Source organism: Heliangelus exortis, chromosome 4, assembly GCF_036169615.1.
Source record: "Heliangelus exortis chromosome 4, bHelExo1.hap1, whole genome shotgun sequence".
In the NCBI taxonomy this organism is placed as follows: Eukaryota; Metazoa; Chordata; class Aves; order Apodiformes; family Trochilidae; genus Heliangelus; species Heliangelus exortis.
The window spans coordinates 8,956,956-8,976,478 of record NC_092425.1 but is presented as its reverse complement, the minus strand read 5'-3'; the positions used below and the strand labels follow the sequence as shown (position 1 = coordinate 8,976,478).

General features: G+C 41.9%; 1 protein-coding gene across 2 annotated transcripts in view; it reads right to left on the bottom strand.

The window, feature by feature from the left end:
- SNCA (synuclein alpha) overlaps positions 1–15,354 on the bottom strand; it is a 65,398-nt gene extending 50,044 nt beyond the window's left edge. The window contains exons 1-4 of one of the 2 annotated variants that reach the window (XM_071742840.1): positions 14,927–15,354; positions 13,026–13,171; positions 6,738–6,779; positions 628–773 (exon numbers count right to left, since the gene is read on the bottom strand). In XM_071742840.1, the coding sequence (XP_071598941.1) occupies positions 628–773; positions 6,738–6,779; positions 13,026–13,146 (309 nt within the window). In that variant the 5' untranslated portion in view covers positions 13,147–13,171; positions 14,927–15,354. Of the gene's footprint in view, positions 1–627; positions 774–6,737; positions 6,780–13,025; positions 13,172–13,465; positions 13,490–14,926 lie in introns of those variants that run through there. The other variant, XM_071742841.1, reaches the window with a different exon arrangement.
- Between the last annotated feature and the right edge of the window lie 4,169 nt (positions 15,355–19,523).

Here is a 19,523-nt window from a genome sequence, read left to right as displayed (position 1 = left end):
AGATTCTCATCTACAGGGTGAGCAAGAGCAAATTCTATCTGAAGAGTCCACAATAGGAGGTGTTTTTTTGAGTTTGTATTAACAGAAGATATTGATGCTCCAGCTAGATCTAGACTTCAGATACAATGCCTATAACCAGTCAGTGGCTTAGTACACCAACCCTTCTGCTTTTCATCTCAGACAATAACAAATTGTGCTGTTAGATCTGAGATTTGCTGTTTCATCTTTCAGCTGTAGCAGGCTGCTTTTCAAACCCAAGTTATTTGGAAAAATAATTACCTCTCCATTCAGCTGTAGAATGATGCTACAGCTGCTGCCCCCCACCAGAGGCTGCTGGGTTCAGAATCCCCACATCTACAGCACACCTTAAACTGTGGTACAAATTTGCAGAATAGCAAAATTCCCTGCCCTTTCTTTACTTAGGTTCAAATGCTGCAAATCATTTAAAGCACAAGCTACAAACAACAGACATTTTCTTTGCTATTCATTTGTTTAGCTGAGCACAAACCACCCGGTATTCAATCCACTGACAGACAAAAAAAAACCCCACACCATCTGCCCCTTAATTCCAGGAGGCCACTCATCATTCATTTCTTCACCTGGAAAAGACTATAAATAAAAACAAACCTGTTTGCCCAACTGATCCTTCTTCACCAAGCCAGTGGCTGCAGCAATGCTCCCTGCTCCTTCCACTGTCTTCTGGGCCACTGCTGTCACTCCTGTCACCACAGCTCCCCCAACATTAGACACTTGCTCTTTGGTCTTCTCAGCCACTGAGGAGAAGCAGAAGATGGAAAAAAACATTAGGGCTCTGGGAGCTGGACCTATCCATCTGTCACTGACAGCCCAGCATTATGAAGAGCCATAAAACCATCACATTCTCTGTACCCCAAGTGGATCTTAAGCAATGAGATTTTTCTCTTTCTGGTAACACCAGAGCAGCAGAGGTAAAAATAAACCTCACTTGTGGCTCAATTTCTTACATCTGAAAGACATTTGACATTTTCATTCATGTCTAGCTGAACTTTAGAGAACAAAAGTCATTACTTAAGGGCCCTTATTATGCCCAGCTCACTGTGTAAAGTGTGACAATTGCATTTGATATTTCCCAGTTTAAAAATGCATTCCAATTTATCCAAACACTTCCTGCAGGATGTGGAAGAGGAGATTTTTACATTAGACTCAAAAGCCATAGATTTTTTTAAAAAATATACTTGATGAACAAGCAGAGCTATTGTTGCTCAACCAGTGAATCTCAAATAGAACTTTTTATCTGATTCTCTGAGATTTTTGCCCCACTGCTGATGTGTCCATCTATAATATGCTTATCTACAAAAAGACTGAATGCCAACGATGTCAAAGCAAACTGGATTAATAGCTAATTTCCAAGCCCCAGGGAAGCAACCACTCATTTAACCTACATACACATCAGCAGTGGCCATTCTACATTGCAGAATATCACTGGGTTCTTTCAGCTCATTCATCCCCAAGGGCTCTTTCTGGCAGCAGTTTGCACTACAGCAAAACCAGGCTAAGAGATGGGATGTCTTGAAGTTCCACAGCCATTTACTCATCTAAACAAGAGACTGCTCCTCAGAAACATCCAGCATATAGTTTTGTTCTATACTTTCCTCGACATCTGATTCATAAAATCTACTGACAGCTCTATCTGCAACCTTTATGAGCACAGGATAGAGACTCCTCGGCCACCCTTTCAGAGACTTCCTTGGGAAACACATATGAGGAAAAGAATTTCTATGGAGAAGTCAGTTTTCTTTCATTTATTACATGAAGAGTATCAGCTGTCCATATTACAGGGCACACAGCATGGATTGCTATATCTAATTGCTATTTAAATAAAAATAAGGAAAAGGTAGAAAGGTAAACAATGTGGCAAATATGTGATTTTTAATAAAGACCTAAATAATAAATGCTGACTGAAAATGGAGGCAGATCATTTAGTAGTCATTCTAATGAACTTAAAGAGTCAGTAACAGATTGAGTATTATCTCAACCAAACCCAGCAGCTTTCATTATAGAGCAGAACAGACTATACGTGGTCTAAAACTAGAAACAGAAAAAGCCTGTTCCAACCATCTTCCTACCTATACAGCTAAGATACAAATTCCCAAGAAATTTAATTGTATCTGTCCAGTTCTTTGCCATGATTTTCCGTGAGAGAAAAAAAAAAAAAAAAAGGCTTTGTTGAGAAGCAAATGTTGCCCTGAGGCAAAGCTTGACATAATGCTAGCAAGCCCAGAAAAACATCTATTAAGATGCCCCATTTGAATGTTACCAGCTACAGACAACCAAAAGCTTTGGATTCTACACAAAATTTATACAGGAAGCTCTTCACTGGTTCCTGCAAGCACTGATCTTAAAGTCTGTGCCCTGGTAACCCACTAGAACTTCTAAAAGAGCCTTAATATCTGATTTTGCAGTCTTGCAGAAGCACAGCAGGGACACATTTCAGAAATACAGAGCAACATCATGAAAAGAAAACCTGCTAACACTATTTGCAGCAAAAATCCAAAACACAGCCCCATACTAGAGAATTAACTCTACCCCAGCCAAAACCACCCTAAGCAACCTGACACAGGAGGTACCACGAAAGATCTCTCATACACTGCTTCAGAAACAGAGCCACAAAGATACCCAGCACATACTGGCAAAAGTGCTCATACTAGTAGGAGAGAGCTGCCTTTCCTGGCCCTGAGGAATACCTGAAGTCCCTAATACCTGAGCAATTCTGTAAATCAGCTCCAAAATACTAGCAAAAAACCAAAGTAGGCTTCCAGTCTTGTGTATTTTCTTGCTTACACTAAGTAGTAACAGAGGAAAAGCATTATATGCACACAAATCAGTTCAGAATTAGTAACTTAAGTTGATAGTAACTTAATCAGAATGCCAGGTTGTTTAATGATCTTAAGCCTTTAAATCTTTGTAAAGTTGATGACTGCTTTGCATCACAGTGCCAAGAAACAGCAAATCAGCTTCTGCAGAGCTCTGCCATGCTATGGCTTGATAATTTCTGTCCTTTTACGCAGAGACTGCCTGTACCTGTAAAGGATCTTGGGATGGTGTATAATGGCCATGCCAAGGCTAACTTTGAAACTCAAGTTCTAACACTGACTTTAGCACTATGCAAAAACTAGCAGTGTTGTAGCTTTCTTTTCAATACTTATTATAGAAAATTGAGTGACATGCACTGATGCAAAATCTTTGGAGTAACTGGAAATGAGAACTAGTTGAATTTTGAACAATAAAAGCAGATAAGAACCACAGGATTTCTCTGAAATGATGAAATTATTCTTGTTCCATTAAACATACTTCTGAATGTGTATTTGATACAATAATGCTGCCTTAGGTACTTGAATTCATTTACAAAGAAGCAATAAATAGATTGAGAGTTCTTTAATTCATACAATTTACTGTAAGACATCTTGATAGAGTTAAAACAAACAAAAGGAATACCAATGACTAAGAAGTTAAGAAGAACAAGAATGATCAGATAAAAACTAAGCAAAACACCTAATTACTGTTTACAACTTCTTGTCTTGACTCAGCTTTAGGAAATAGCCATGTGTATCAAGGGCTTTCTGGCCCTCATCTTTTGTACAAACTAACATTTTATTTTATTATCAGGAGATGGACTGTAAACATTTAGTCTTTGATACTCTACTTTTCTTTACATTTATCCCTGGGAGATAAGCAAAATGGATGATTTATATGCATTTACAGTCAAAGGCCAGTAGTCATGATAATATGGAAGGCAAGTCAGATAACACATACTAACACCCCATGAAACCAGTAAAGAAAACTCCTTTAACTTCAGAAGTTCTCAGAAAGAGCAACCTGACCACCTGCCCACAGCTTAGTGCCTTCATTTTACAGTGTCTCAATACCATTTAAACCTCATACAATCAGGTCACACTGTGTTTAAAGCAAGAAACACGTCAGATTAGCACTTCTGGGTTTGAAAAATAACCAACCAAAAAGGATACTTGGATGCTCAGAACATTGAGCTCTCAGCTCCCAGTCCCTTCACCAAAGGGTTTTAAATAGCTAACTATGAAAAAAAAAGCAAAACCAGCAAGACCTTGGAACTCAGAGTAAGAGAGGACTGACTGCACAACTGTGAAAAAAACCACTCATTTTCCATCTGCGATTTTAGTTTGCATTTGACTGTCTCTAACCTCTTGAATATTTTTTATTCACATAACAAGATGTTTTACTTCATCTCCGGTTTCAAATAATGTTAAACACCCTGGTGCATCAGAAGACCACCAGAACTAACCAGCTTCTAGTCCTGTGAAGAGACAAGGCCTTTGCAAGTGCCCTACAAGGCAGTTTCATCACATCAACTTTAACAGTGTTGATTTAAAGGGACTTCATTTCTAAGACTTCACCAGCATTTCTCAGTGTCTTCATATTGTATTTCATAGCAACAGTAAAGTGAACCCAAAGCTGCTTTTATCTATCTTCTCTGCTTGACAGAACAACTTTTCACAGCTTTGTAGGGTTTTTTTTTTAAATTTTCAAAACATGTCCCCAAGCCATTCCTCTGTTCTTACACTATCAAGCCCATACTGTTTCATTTTAGAAACTATGCTCCCTGGATTTTGCATTAGATCTCCACTTCTCACTGCCACATTTTAATCTGTGTGTCCTCTATACATTTTCCATTTTCTTTCAAGAGCCTTTAAGCTTCATAGGCCAGAAGGAAGCACGTTGTGGCACAGTACCCATTGTTAGCAAGTTATGAGCATTTGACTTTGTGTCTCCCATTTCCTATAGTTGAGTGGGGTGTGAGTTTTTGCCTAAAACTTGGAGTAACTTTGAAAAATTTTTCATTCTTGGGTGCAGCACTTAACAGGTGTGCTCTCCTTATGTGTGGCTTAGTCTGCTTTGTATCTTTCAGAACAAAATAGAACATCTCTTCAAACCTGTTAAAATTACTACTACTCTACTTAAAGCTTGCTGTCTCACTACAGGTTGAAATCAGATACAGATGTATTCAAGGCTGGTTGATGCTCTCAGGAAAACAGAAAGAAGATCCCCTCTAAGCTGACCTAGTATAGAGTCCCAGTGTTTCAGCAAGTTCCATTCACATGGAAATGACTTGGACTTAGTCTACCAAAACCCTCTCTTGGTGAACATCACCTCTATTAACTTGCTCACTAGCACTTCAGGTTGCTGTTCCCCTGTCTGTGATGCTATCAGATAAATGTGCCTCAAATCTCATTCTCTTGCAATCCTCTACTGGTTACTGTAATGATCCCTCTTAATATTTCTTTTAATTGATGTCTGAGACACTGAGATTTCAAACCTCATAACAGCAGCATGCATGTTCAGCCTGAGGGCTAAACTCTGAAGGACAATCATAGATGTTCTGTTCAGTTTTGCTACTAAAAATACTCTTGATTTACTTCTTAACCATTTATTTGTGTTGTGGTATTAGAGTACTGCCATTTATCTACCTACTGCTGTTTATTCTTTGCATTAGCTTACATGAGCACAGGGGAAGGGTATGCTTTCTACTCCCTTATTTGTTTTCCAATTTCTTAGGGGAAAACACCTTAAATTTCTTGACCATGCATTATCTTCACACCTCCAGAAGTCACATATTCTACATCAGTAAAATGCACTAAAGTTCAATGCACTAAGGTCAGCTGAGCCTTTCCTGCACTCTGCAGATTTTCGAGGCTTCAATTAATTTTGCCATTTAATACAAATTATTGGTTACTAGTTGTAAGCCTGACCTCACCAATTTGAAATTGTCTCAAAAGAGCAATTTCCAAGTGAACAGCCCTGGCTAGGGTGGAGGACCTGAACTGGCCAGAGCTGAGCAGGGGGTGACACCTGGGAAGAGATAAGAACTACTGGGTGGAGACTGCTCCCTTGTTCTGCTTCTCACAGGATCCCACCAGTGAGGGAGCTGAGGGTGCACAAGAGGTTGGGATGACCAACTCACCAATGGGATATTTAATTTGTTGTAGTAATTCCTGTCTTACCCACTAGCATTGGTCCTTTCTGACTACGATCTCCTAAATCAGCAGTTTAAAATCCTCCTGACATACACACAGGTTTCTCCCCACTTTGCCTTCCATAGTCCTCCTTGAGGGGCATTCCTCTTCTCCACTTCCAGATCCCACTTTTATGCAACATCAGATCTCAAGGAGGAAAACCTAGACATGACAGCTAGGCTTTCAGGTTCTATAGGCAGAAGTTCTTCACTGGAAAAAACAAACAAACCAACCCAAACCCAATCCCCCCCCCCAAAATAACTGCAAAAAACCACAAAAAAAACCAAAAAACCACCAAACACTCCCCCCCCCCCCAAAAAAAAAAGAAAAACAAAAAAACAAGCCAAACAAACACAAGAACCACCCAAGAAACCCTGAAAAATAATAAAAAAGCCACCCAAAACCCAACAAATTATTAGGAACCATTTGGTTATAACACAAAGTGTTTGCTTATAGCACAGAGAGTTTCACCTTCAGCAATAAACAAACAGAAAGACCCCTGGGACATCCCTCAAAAACCCTTTTCACATAGAAAAAATTACATTAAATAGTGTATGCATTTTGACAAAATATATGTTTCTTTATGCCTCAGTTAATCTATGCTTTTCTATCATGTATAGACTGGAATGTTCTCAAAACAGTCTTTAACAGCTAAACGGCTGCTTAATCCAACTTAGAGAAGCAGTTGAAATTAGGAGATAATTGGCTTACCTGTTGTGACACCATGAACAACTCCTTCCTTGGTCCTGGAACCTAAACAAAGAACAATATGAGGTTGAAAAGGCATGTTCTTAAGTAATTGCAAAGACCAGGGAGATGGTAAAGAGAGGAATATAGAGGTTACATGAAGTTGTATACAGTACTTCCTAAGATTATTCAAATTAAAGAAAAACTCAACCTAAGGGAAAGGGCAAAACCATCAATAAAGAGCAACTGCATGAATGTTTGACTTTGGAAAGTGAATAGATACTTCTATTTCTTGTATGCACTGGCTTCCTTGCTATTTTCTTAATAGCTGTGTTCAGGCTCCCACTTTGCACACTCCCATGGACAGCTCTGCACAGAACCCATGCTATGGGTTATGTTCCTCATGAGACTCGTTCACACCTTTGCAGATGAGAGCCAAAGTTTCCAGAAGACCCTTACAATTTCATCTCACAGCTCTTCTCCAGATGTCAGTTTGCAGGGATTAACAGCTGTTACTGAACTACAGAAAGATCTGGAGGTTCCTATCAGGGCTGTTCCTAGTGCTAGCCAGGTTTAGGCAAAAATTAATCAGAAATGGGAACACCACAGAGGAGATGGGATTCAAGCATGAAAACACCACTGGGATAAAAACCCAAGGTCTGCCATATCCAGTGTCCCCCCTGTCACAGGCTTATGTGACAACTCATGGCAAGATCCTGCAGTCAGAAACCCAGAGCTAGGACTAGACTGAGATGTAAGGTAAGCCCTGTAACTCTGCCACCTTGAAGACTAAACCAACTTCTGGAACATCTGTGTTAAAATATCACAACTTTTCACCATGCTGCATGAAAGGGAACAACCTCTCCTGTCTTCAATGGCAAGAGGAACAAACTAGCACACATTGCTTTTGAAAACATAACTCCAGGTCATTTTCCCTACCAGAGCTCTACTTGTCCTTGTCAGGTTTCACAATTTGGCCACACATCAGGGATTGGTACTCACCTACAGACTACATTGCTTAACAGTTAAGCATTGCAGAGACAGGTTTTAGTTGATAATTTTACCCTAGTCTTTTTTTGAGATAGGATTTTTTTTTTCATTCCAAAACCAGAAATTGCCTTACTCGTAATCAAACTTTTTTCTGTCATTCAGCATGAGACATCATAATTTATACTTCTGACTTTACACTTCTAACAACTGTAATTTGACTTTAACACTATGCATACAATCATACACAAACTGATATAAGCAGAAATATTAGAAGAAAATGTATGAGCAGAAATACACTGGAAAAAAACAATGTTGTCTACAATTCTTTACAATAACACAATTAAACACAAATAAAGTAGAAGTTCATTCATCAATGTCTTACTTGCTGCTAGCACCAATTTATGGAACTTAAGTCATGTATTTATGGCACTACCAGCTTGATCAAAGCATTGAAAAGGGCCCATTATTTATAAGCTAGAACAGAATAATAATCCATAATAACAAAGGAAAAAAAGGTTGCACTGAATAAAATTAGATGTTCCTTGAACTAGCTAAAGAATAGATCTAGCAGCTGAGGAATCCTGCCCCTCTCCTACCCCACCCACCTTACTCTGCCTTTATTCTGATTTTCTCCTTTTAAAAAAAAAAATGTTCTGAGTTAAAATATTTACTATGGAAAAAATTACCCATTTTATTAAACCCAAGGTGTTAATGCCTAAGGACTCATTCCAGGACTTTGGTTCTCAATCTTGCAGAACCATGAGACCAGAGGAACCAAACTGCTTTGAATACACACTAAATCCAAGCAGTACATTGTTCTAGTTTCTAAGAAGACAAAACACCATCTCAGGCTTAGAGAAGGCCTATGGGACATCCTATATAATGTCTTAACAGTAAGCATATGCTTCTAAATACATTGTTAGACCTGGCCAATACTTCATGTGTCTTGAAGTTATTGGCTGCAAGTGAAGGCACAAACACATGGAAACCAGTGAAGAGCAAGTACTCAGTTCTCTGGGGATGGTAAGAGATGAATGGTATGACAGAACTCCCCAAAGTATTTCTGCAATGCATCTCTGTCTCCAGAGGGACCTATTCAACTTGATTCTTACTTCACCTACCCTGATGCAACACTGCTATAACCACAACTAATCTAGAAATGCTTCTCTTTCTCCTAGTGGAACGTGGGCTTTTCATTAGCAAACACTTGGCTTGCTGACCAAGAGAACATACAGAACAAAGGTATGCATAGCCAGATCCATTAACTGTATAGCCAAATCCATTAACTGTATAGCCAAATCCATTAACTGTATAGCCAAATCCATTAACTGTATAGCCAAATCCATTAACTGTATAGCCAAATCCATTAACTGTATAGCCAAATCCATTAACTGTATAGCCAAATCCATTAACTGGCAAACAACCACCTAATTGATGGTCCAGACCTTGCAGCATATGTTAGAGCTCAATACTATTTGCCCCACTACTGCACACTTGCATGGAAGTGTCTGTTTCTGCAGACACCGCTCCAACAGAATTTAGAAGTCCATAAGGATTTGCCAGAACAGGCCTATAAATACCACAGTTGAATTCTGTAGGATGACTTCTGGCTGACAAAGAAGGAAAGCTGGTCAACTATATTTCTGAGAGAAACTAGCTGTCATTCATAATGGTATTCCCAAAACATCAATAATCTGTCTCATTATGCCCTGCATAACAGGGATAAATGGAGGAATTAAAGACCAAAGAACCTGACACTGACCTACACTACTTAAGTGATGCAGAAGCAATATTAGTACACATTAGTTACTTTTCCTTCCTACAATGCACATTCATGTGAGGGGAAGGAGAAGCCAAAACCAGAATTTTTGCCTTTGTGTAGTTATAAAAAAAAAAATACAATAGGCTCTTTTAATGTCATTATATATTATTGTTGCTATAATTCCAGAAGAAAGTGTTTATGAGCAGTTTGGCAATCTACTCATTTCTGGGCTGAGAGACACACAGACTATTTTAAGCAAGCTTTCCATGAGATTCAGGTCAGTTACTAAGAGACAGTTAAAGACAGGGAGACATGAGCCCAAATTATGGGAAGAAGTCATTGTCCATGGAAAACACTTGCCCCCAAGTGCTGAAGCCCATTATTCCACCAGATAGACTTTGGTTCCCTTGACTACTCCACTGGCTTTTCTATTACAAAATAAAAACTTAAAGAATGCAAAGGAATTTGGATGGTCTTGCCAAATAGGTCATGACTGAATAGTTCTACTCAAAAGCCATGTGCCAGCTAAACACAGGGAGTAGTAAACAACTCATTGGTTAGCCACATTGCTCCTGATAAACTACTCCTTTGTTCTGCTAGGGTATAACACATCAAAAATCAGACTGGAAAATTCCATTCCTGAGCACTGAACATGCACTAAAGAACAAAACACACAACTGAACAAAAGCTTCAGCTCTCTGGTAGCACACACAACTCAGAGGATCTCTTCAGCAGTACATGACAGAGCATGCAAGAGCATCCTTCTTACCCTCAGTTCCTACTTTCAAAGCAAGTGTAGGTAAGCATTGCTGCTCATTTCCTTTCTGCTTCATACCAACAGCTCTTGAAGGATACGTGGAGAAGTAATTTTAAATTTATGGCATACATGCTGCAGCACAAGTCTGCTGAATCTCAGTCTTCCTTTCTAATCAATGAACAGGCTGCTCTTGGACATAGGCAAATGTCCTGATGCCTTGCTTGTACGAGTCAAGACAGCCATTGATTTCAGATGGACAATGCTGAAGTGTATAAGCAGAGGAATTTAGGGGGAGGAAAAAACACCTGAAAGCATAAAAACATACTATACTAGACTGAACAGTGTTTTGGTAATTAAAAAGCAGAACAAAGACAGCGGACTGAGAGAAGAAGGAACATACTACAGCATGGAGAGGGAAAAAAATTCCTGTTTAATCCTCCAATATGCCACTCTCCTTCAGAGAAAGAGAAAAAAAAGAAAAGCAAAGAATGAAGTTACAATAACCATGTTTCATCCATACAGTCTTTCACATAATAGCTAACAGTGGCCTGAACAGAATGGCCCAATATTCTCCATTTTTAAGTCCACTGATTTCAGAAGGTGACATCACCTAGAGGATATGGACTAAAGACTTTACACCTTTTTAATCCTCCAGCAGCAGTGGAAGGCTGAATGCCATGGAGCTGACTGTTGAAGCTGGAAACTATTAACAGATCCCTCTCAGCCCAATGTTGTTAGGATCTTTTTTTCTAGAAGTCAGGCTGCTTTCACAGAATCATCTGGCTGTGAAACTTGGACCTCATAACCCATCAGTTGGTACAGGTAGAGGAAAACCTGCAGAAGCTCTAATGTAGGGTGCTGCTACCCTCCTCTGATCACAAAGGGGCTTCACCACCTTTTGCACTGCAACCATTTTCAGCCTACAGAAAGGAGAGATTATCACACCAGCCTTTGCTAATGCTGCTCAGAGAAGAATCACCACTGTTCTGTGCTTGGGAAGTAGAGAAATAGAGATCCTCATTGCTCCCTTCCCCTACTTGATCCTACTGAAACTTCAGCTGGGGAAACTGGGGCTCTCTACAAGCAGGTATGGGCAGGGACACACCCAGGCACAAGCATCTGCTCTAGAAAGTATCCTTCACCACTACTACAATTATATGCACATAGATCTATCACAGGTCAAGGCTCTGCCCTCCCTATTTTATTCTTAAAATAAAGAGCAAGCCTGCCCTCCCAAGTTCAACCTTCACAAAAGTGTCCCTGAAAACAATAGCAAATCAGTTACCTTCAGGAGTAAAACTAGGTTCAAATATTATTACAGCCTGAAGAACAGGTCAGACACAGAGATTAATTCAGCACACAATGCAGGTTTTTAATACAAAGAAACCAGTGACCTCAGAATCATGGTCAGAAACCACAAGAAAACCAGATTTAAAAGCCCTACCCCTGAAAAATTATTCCAATATCAAGTATAATATACAGTGAACATACATCTATTTGATATATTGAAAATGAGCAGGTGCTCATTTTAAAATAGACTCATCTTACAATAAGTTTCCAAAATTACTGCTCTGTTGTAAAAGCACTGAGTTTTGCTATTGCTGTGCAAGAGAAAAGTATACTCCAAATGAGTAATCCAAACTATTTGAAACAGAAATAATGTTATTTCTGACTGGCACTAGGGAGAAACCTGCAAAGACATAAGAATTCCAGAGACCTCACTGCTCCCGTTTAGAAGAAATGCCTCTGGTTTTCAACTCCATTTAAATTCTGTGATATCTGTGCACATCTCCCTAGGTACACACAGCATTCATTAAAGAACTGACCTGCTACATTATCAGAAAAAAAGAAAGGGCCTCCAGAAAAGACTATCTTTTCCTCTCCACTTTTTTAAGAGACCAACTGTATTTGATGAATAGGATAAAGAGATCCATAATTATTTTTAAATGGCCACTTACTCACATGTAGACCCTTCCTCTGAATATTTCATAGTAGCATTTCCAAGGTAGTCCCCTAGATCCCAGTACTTGCAAAGTAAAGATTATGAACATGCAGTCAAAGTACTCATCTGGGAATTAAAAAAGAATTTTATACCTCTGTGCAAGATTCTTGTGTGGCCTACATAAGTCACTGAATTACTGCATTGCTACCATGGGATCTACCTACCCTGCTTCATTAACTCTAGTGGATCTTCCTTGAGAAGTCATGGAAATATGGGAATACAATAGTAAGTACAGAACATGAATTTCATTTCAAAAAGATGAGGAGATGACACTTAGTCATACAAAATGTTACTGTCCACATGCCAAGCAGACAGCATGACTTTTGCTCAGTTCCTGAATTAACCTCTCAAGCTATTTCTCTTAAAATCCCACAGAAAACCCAACTGCTCTAGAGGATACTGTGAAGCTACCTTCCACTTCAGTTTTTACATATTTTTTTTTTCTTTTCAACCATACCAACTAGCCCTTCAGCCTTAAACTAGTCAACTTCTTGAATAGAGTACCAGCTGTATTGTAAGGACACATATTACAACACAACCTCATTCTGTATGGCAGTGCAGATGTGGCTCCACTGAGCAGTAATGCATAAGCCAGCACAAGGCAGTGACTTAAGAACCAGCATTTGGCTTCAAAGAACTGGAACTCAGCAGAACACAGCTCCTCTTGTGTTTGTTTTGCAATGGTCTCCTGTGAACAATTAGAGTTTTGGATTTTTTTGCAGAAGAACAGGTCTGATGGGGATACAGCTATGAATGTTAAGGGTACACCAACCAGCAGCATGATTTCTGCTGTACACCTACCCACATAAAGGACACCCTCTTTCGTCTTCCCTGCTGCCTCTGCCACACCCTGCTTGGTTTTTTCTGCTGCTGCTACAACTCCTTCCTTTGCCTTGGAAAGTCCCTTCATGAACACATCCATGGCTGAAGAATATCTTCACACAAGTCTAGAGGAAGGAAAAAAAAAAAAAAAAAGACAACACACTTTCAATAAGATTTTTTTTCAGCTTTTTGCTCCAGAAAATGAAGAAAATGTTCTAATCCAATGGGATCACAATTACCTTAAAATTATACTTTTTATACCCCATATGTAGCTTTCCTCATCATCACCTCTATTAGCAATATACAAACACCTCTCTGTGAGGTTGCACTCTGCTTCAGATGAAAGAACAGTTAAATAATCAGAGAAGAAAGGAGTAAGATCACTTGAATCACCTTCACATTTTCACACACTTCCCTACCTAGTAAGGTAACAGTGCTGCCAGAGCAGTTCCCTCCATCTGAGCAAAGCTGGGTGACCCTGTTTCCACAGAATCCTACAGAGAGGTTGCTGGTAACACAGTTCTGATTGGAAGATGGATTCATTGATAAGACAAGTCCTTTCCCTGCCTACCAAGGCATCACTTCCTCCAAAGGACATGCTCATGAGCCAATTGTAAGATTTAGCCTTGTGATTTGGTGATACTCCACTGCTCATCCCGAGGAAAATGCCAACTCAAAGACTCAACAGCAACTTAAAAATACAAGGAAACAAACTACACCTTCTAAATTACAAATGTTCACTTGTTAACATTACAAGAAGCTGCAATTATAACCCAGCAGGAATGGAGAAAATAGAAAACACTGCTTGTTCAGTAGAGTTCAACATTTTGCTGTCCATGTCATTTTTTCAGCAATTGAGTTTTCCAGAACAGATTGTTTGCATACATCAGGACCAAAAAAAAAAAAAAGATTTTACTAAAAAGCAAAAGCAAGAAGGCAGGTTTTTAAAAGCACTGCACTAAAGCTAGCAAGTGAGTTCTGTAGCAGCTATGCAACCCAGCGTTACAATGAAACTAGTAAAATAATAATTAAAACTCAGAAGTCTGGGTCCGTTCAACAAATCCGCTATCGATAGTCCTCTCTCTTCCTCCACCCACACAGAAAGAATTGCTGTCTGTTCTCTTCTCTCTGCTGGAGGCTGAGTGGGAGGAATGGGTGTCTCTGAAAGCATCTGGGCTGCTGCAGCTTTCTACTAACTCGTGACGAGCGTGCAAAGAAAGGCAGTATTGGTATTACAGCCAAACTGCCTACGGTACCTGTCACCCTGGGGATGGGGGGGCTTATACCCTCAGAGATGGGGGGAAGCAGGACCCAGCCCGCGGGGGCTTCTCCACCACGGGAGTCCCCAGGCCTGTCCCCTCCCCCCCGGGGCGAGGGGCTGCGGGGGCACCTGCGGGACCGCGGATGTGTATCAAATTATACCCAGGCACCTGCAGAGGGAGAGAAGGAGGGAGGGAGAAGGCATGGCGCCGTGGCCATTCATGTATATACACACGTATATATGATGGAGAGAGGCACCGACCCAAGAGGGATGGGCGACACGACCCTCTGGGCACCCCCAAGCTCCAGCTGACACGCCGTCGGTAATAGGCGACCACAGCACCCGGCTTCTTCTCCCTCCCCCGTGCCCACAAGATGATGTTCAACAGGAAACACATAAATATATATACATACATATACACACAATATACATACACGCACCCCCAGGTGGCACAGGCAGCACCGACGCGGAAGGGGAGCGGTTCAGCCCCGCCGCTGCCTCCCCGATCCCGCAGATGCTCAGGGGCTGCCACCGCCGCTCCCCCCCCTCAACCAGCAGCGCGGAGGGGCCGCCGCGACCTCCGGAGACGGCGTCTGCCCCACCCTGCTCCCTGACTTACCGCCGGGCTCCTTCGCCACCGGCGACCGGACCCGTTCCGAGCGGGCGTGGGGCGGTGGGGAAGGGGCTCAGGGGAGGCGGCGGGAGAGGCGCGGAGGGCCCGAGGGGAGCTGCCCCTTCTCAGCACATCCCCGAAACGGGGGGAGCGGCTGGGTCTGCTGGCACCACCCCCGACGGCAGCCCCGCAGGTGGCGAGTGTGAGGGAGGGGAAGGGCGAGGGGCGGAGAGAGGATGCGCCGCGGGAGGGAGGGAAGGAGAGAGAGAGAACAAGGGCGGGACGCTCCCCCGCCTCTTGCGCCCACCCCCTCGCGTCCTCCGTGGCAGAGAGGTGGGAGGCGTGATGCCACGGCAAGGACTTGTTCCATCCACGCGGAACGAGAGAGGAACAAGTGTAAAAGGGAGACCAGGCGACTTGGTCCCCTCGAGTCCGCACCCCCTCACGCAAAAGGCTGAAGCATCACGTCTCAGAAGAAGTGTAAGGAAGCTGTTGATGGCGACTGCAGTACCACCCGTGTTTCACTTCACCAAAGCCTTGGAAAACCTACCTAGAGCATCTACCTGATTTTTCTTCTACTTCCATATCTTCAGCCCTAAGTGACCAGAGTTGAACATGACTTTTCCTCACAAGATTCATGATCTCAGTTAATTTTCAAGTACCAGAGATGGTGCTCCTGCAGCTGTAATTTGAGTCTTAACCAACACACAAACAATAATTCACCCAAGATCAGGAGCATTGTGAACCCGTGCCTCAATCCTGTCAGATTTGCCCAATCCTAACACCTTGTCTTGGGTTAGTGCAGGGGTGTTCTGGAAGCAGTGGGGCCACATGGGTGACTCCTGTGAGAAACTGCTGGAAGCTACCACAGTTCCAATCCCTGCCTCACCTCTGTCCAAGGCAGAGCAGATATGGGAAGCTGGATGTGCCCCTCCAAGTAACATATTCAAGAAAGGGGCAGAGGAAGAGAAAAAAGAGGAAAGGTGCCTGAGCAGAGGTTTCTCCGCAGCCCGTGGTGAGATGGCGGCTGTGCCCCTGCAGCCCATGGAGGAACACGGGGGAGCAGTCCCTGAAGGAGCACAGTGGGGTAAATGTGGATCTGTAGCCCCTGAAGTGTCACGGGTGGGCAGATGGGAAGCAGCAGCCCGTGGGGGATTGCAGAGAGGGGCAGATGTGGCTCTGCAGCCGGGGAGGAGCCCGTGTCAGAGGAGGTGACTGTTCCTGAAGCAGCCGTGACTCTGTGGGCAGCCCGGGCTGGAGCAGTTCCTGAGGGACTGCACCTCACGGGAGGGACTCGTGTCCCAGGGGTTCCTGAAGGACTCTCCCGTGAGAGGGACCCCGCGCTGGAGCAGGGGAAGAATGTGAGGAGTCCTCCCCTGAGGAGGAAGGAGCGGCAGAAACACCGAGTGGGGAACTGACCCTGAACCCCCCCTGCCCGTCCCCTGTGCCCTGAGGGGAGGCGGCAGTGAAGTGACCCGGAACCGGGGAGAGGGGAGGGAGGGGGGGAAGAAGGTATTCAGATCTGGCCAGGGTTTCTCTTTCTCCTTGTAGATTACATTAATTCATTTTTTCCTTCCCAAGATGAACCTGTCTGGTTTTGCCTGATACTGTAACTGAGGAATGCAAACCTCCCTGTCCTTGTCTCTATTAAGGAGCCTTTGGGTGGATTTTCTCCACCCTGCTACACCAGAGGGGTGAGTGAGCAGAGGTCTGGTTGATATCAGCCATGCCTAAACAATGGCGTTTTACTTGCCGAGCTACCTCAGTTCGTAGATCACAAAACTCTTAATCTCAGGCTTGTGGGTTCAAGCCCCCCATTAGGTACCAATAAATCAGTCACAGTTTTAGACAGCAACTGTAGAGTGACAGATGCTCTCCATTAATACCCACTACCTTTTCAGGGGAAGATGATGAAGAAAGTAGGGGAGGAGACTTTAAGGTTGAAAGAAAAACCTTAGTTAGGTTTAATGAGGTAATAAGCGCAAATGACAAACGTATGTACAAATATGTAATTATGGAACTCACCCTCCTCAGCTGGCAATTGCTTCCCAACCAGAAAAGTCCCACATTGGATGGCACAGCAGATGGAGATGCCCAAGTCCAGGGTCTCAGTGACTGCTCACAGCAGTCATAGAGCAACCAAGCTGGTCCTGCTTGGGAAGGGAGAAGGCAACAGGCAGCCTGCCTTGGGGAATGTTCTTCTCCAGTGCAAAAACAAGGAGCAGACTGATCTTAACTCAGCTAACACATCAGCCAAAGAAAGAACCAGAGTCCTCTCTTGGGACCCATTTATACTGAGCATCATGGGAAGGAATACTGTGATTGCTTCATTTGGGTCACCTGAACCATCCTCTCCCCCCATAGGCTCAGCTGCTCCTCATTATCACTGCCACATCAACAGCCTGGCAGCTGCTGGTGGGCTCCCAGGCAGGTGTTTTCTATCCTGGTCCTCTCAAACCAGGACAAAAGTCTACTATAGCATCCTCTAATATATACTCTGTGGCCACTGCTGCTCAGTTCTTAATTTGATGATAAAAGTCACTTTTTTCCTAGAAAGGAAAAGCTATCAAACTTCTCTATTTTAGTAGCAGAATTTAGACATGAAAAGCCAAGACCAATAGAGACAAAGCATTAGACCAGATGGACTTTCAGACTCAGTACATCAATTCATGTGGCATATAAAATCCTCCAAGACCTACGGAAACAGTTTGGTTTTTATTGCACACCAAAAGAAGAAACAGAACATAGGACAGATGAGATACAAGGTTGCAAGCTGTAAGGAGCATCTTTCATCTATCAACCCCTGAAGACAGATGATGCATCCCTAGGTTTGTTTTCATTCTGAACACATAGGGCAGAGTCTTCTTGTCAGGTTTCTTCACAAGCTTTAGTAGTTCTATACTGCTTGGTAAACCTTCTTTTGGTTCATTCCACTGCTAGTTTAACCAACAAACATTCATCAATATATTCTCTTTCTTTGTGTATGAAGGTGCTGAGGGAGAATACAGGTTATTCTCTCATAATTCTACCCTCCAGAAAATCCTTAAAAAAAAACAAAACACAAAACCCTGCAATAAATTGTGAGGCTTCATCTCATTCATCCCATGCATCATATTCATACTTATTCGATTTCCTCCCAATTTGGGGAGTAGGAAAACAGGTATAGTTTCAGACAATAAATCAGAGTGAATCAAAATCATGTTCTTTCCACATGTTGTTAACTGGCCCAGCAGTTTATATACTTACTATATAAATTTGCTCATTGAAAGCCTCTCCCTCAGTCAGTCTCTACTACCTAGGCCTGTAAACTTAGACCCCAAATTAGAATTAAAGTGAATATTGCTTTCTTTATTTAAATATTATATTCCAGATTTAAAGGAGCCTTTTGTTTCCCTAGCATGCAAGTGATTATGAGCATGGAATGTTTTTTATCATGCAATATGAATCTGTATAGACTTATCTAATTATGTCAGCAAAACCAGAAAATCTAGTATAATAAATATCCTTGTATGTTTATGGCTCTGGTTCTAAAAACTGTACAAAGAAGAGCTCAGATGTCTGCAACCCCAGGCTTTTGCAAGGGTACTTTTTTAGCCTTGTGTTTATCAAAGGGAGGAATTGTGTTCTGCTGCTAAACAAAGTAACAGCTTGCCAGTTAATAAAATCATGCAGCTAGAAATAGAGAGGTAAAGCCAAGAGGGATCCGTTTCCACAGCAGAAATAAAGCTTGATATTTCAGGTGTAGTATTCAAAACAGGCAGCTGTTAAATTCTAAATCAGAGGGTAAAAAAAAAGAATAGAGTACAAATGTTGACACAAGAAATCCTTCATTCTGAAAATGGATGGGACTTCAGTGGAAAACAGGATTAAATATGGTAGGGAATTAGCATTACATTTCCAAGGTAATTCCTATTTAAACCACATTGTCTATAACAGCTGGGTGGTTTTTTTTTCTGGTTTTGTCTCCTCAGTACTATTTGTATCACAGTAAGCTCTCCCCTGAAGCCTTTCCTGTCTGAAGAAAGGATAGCAGCAAGCAGATTGCCCACTGATCGCATTTAAAGCAAATCTTTATTTAATGACACTGTTTACTTTGCATGAGCATCTAGAGCAAAAATCAATTAAGTAGTAATAAAAACTCCTTCAGTCCATCTTGCTTTGCAGGCTAACTTATTATTTTAGTTGCTGGTGATCAAGGAAATCTACTTTAGTGCTGCGAAAAGAAAAATCCTTGACAATTGAACAATGTTGCAGAGTAAAACCATTTAGAATTTACAGTTCTCAGGCTAAAATATTCAAATGTAAAACCTTTCATGAGGAAACGCTGGGGAGGTTTGAACACTACATGCTAAATTGAAAGCTTTTCCCTGTTTATTCAAAGAGCAACTCACACGGGCTCTCTGTATTACCACAGAACTGCTAGGTGATGTTACTTGGAAAAAAGGTATCTTTGAACACCTGAAAAGCTGCAGTAGAAAAGGAGTCTGTCTCATGAAAGGCTATTCATAGGTCACACTGATTATTCCACTGCAGGGTTTTTCCTAGGATTGCAAATAATCTGAATTTGGGTTTAATTTGATAAGTCTTTTAACAAGAGTGCAAC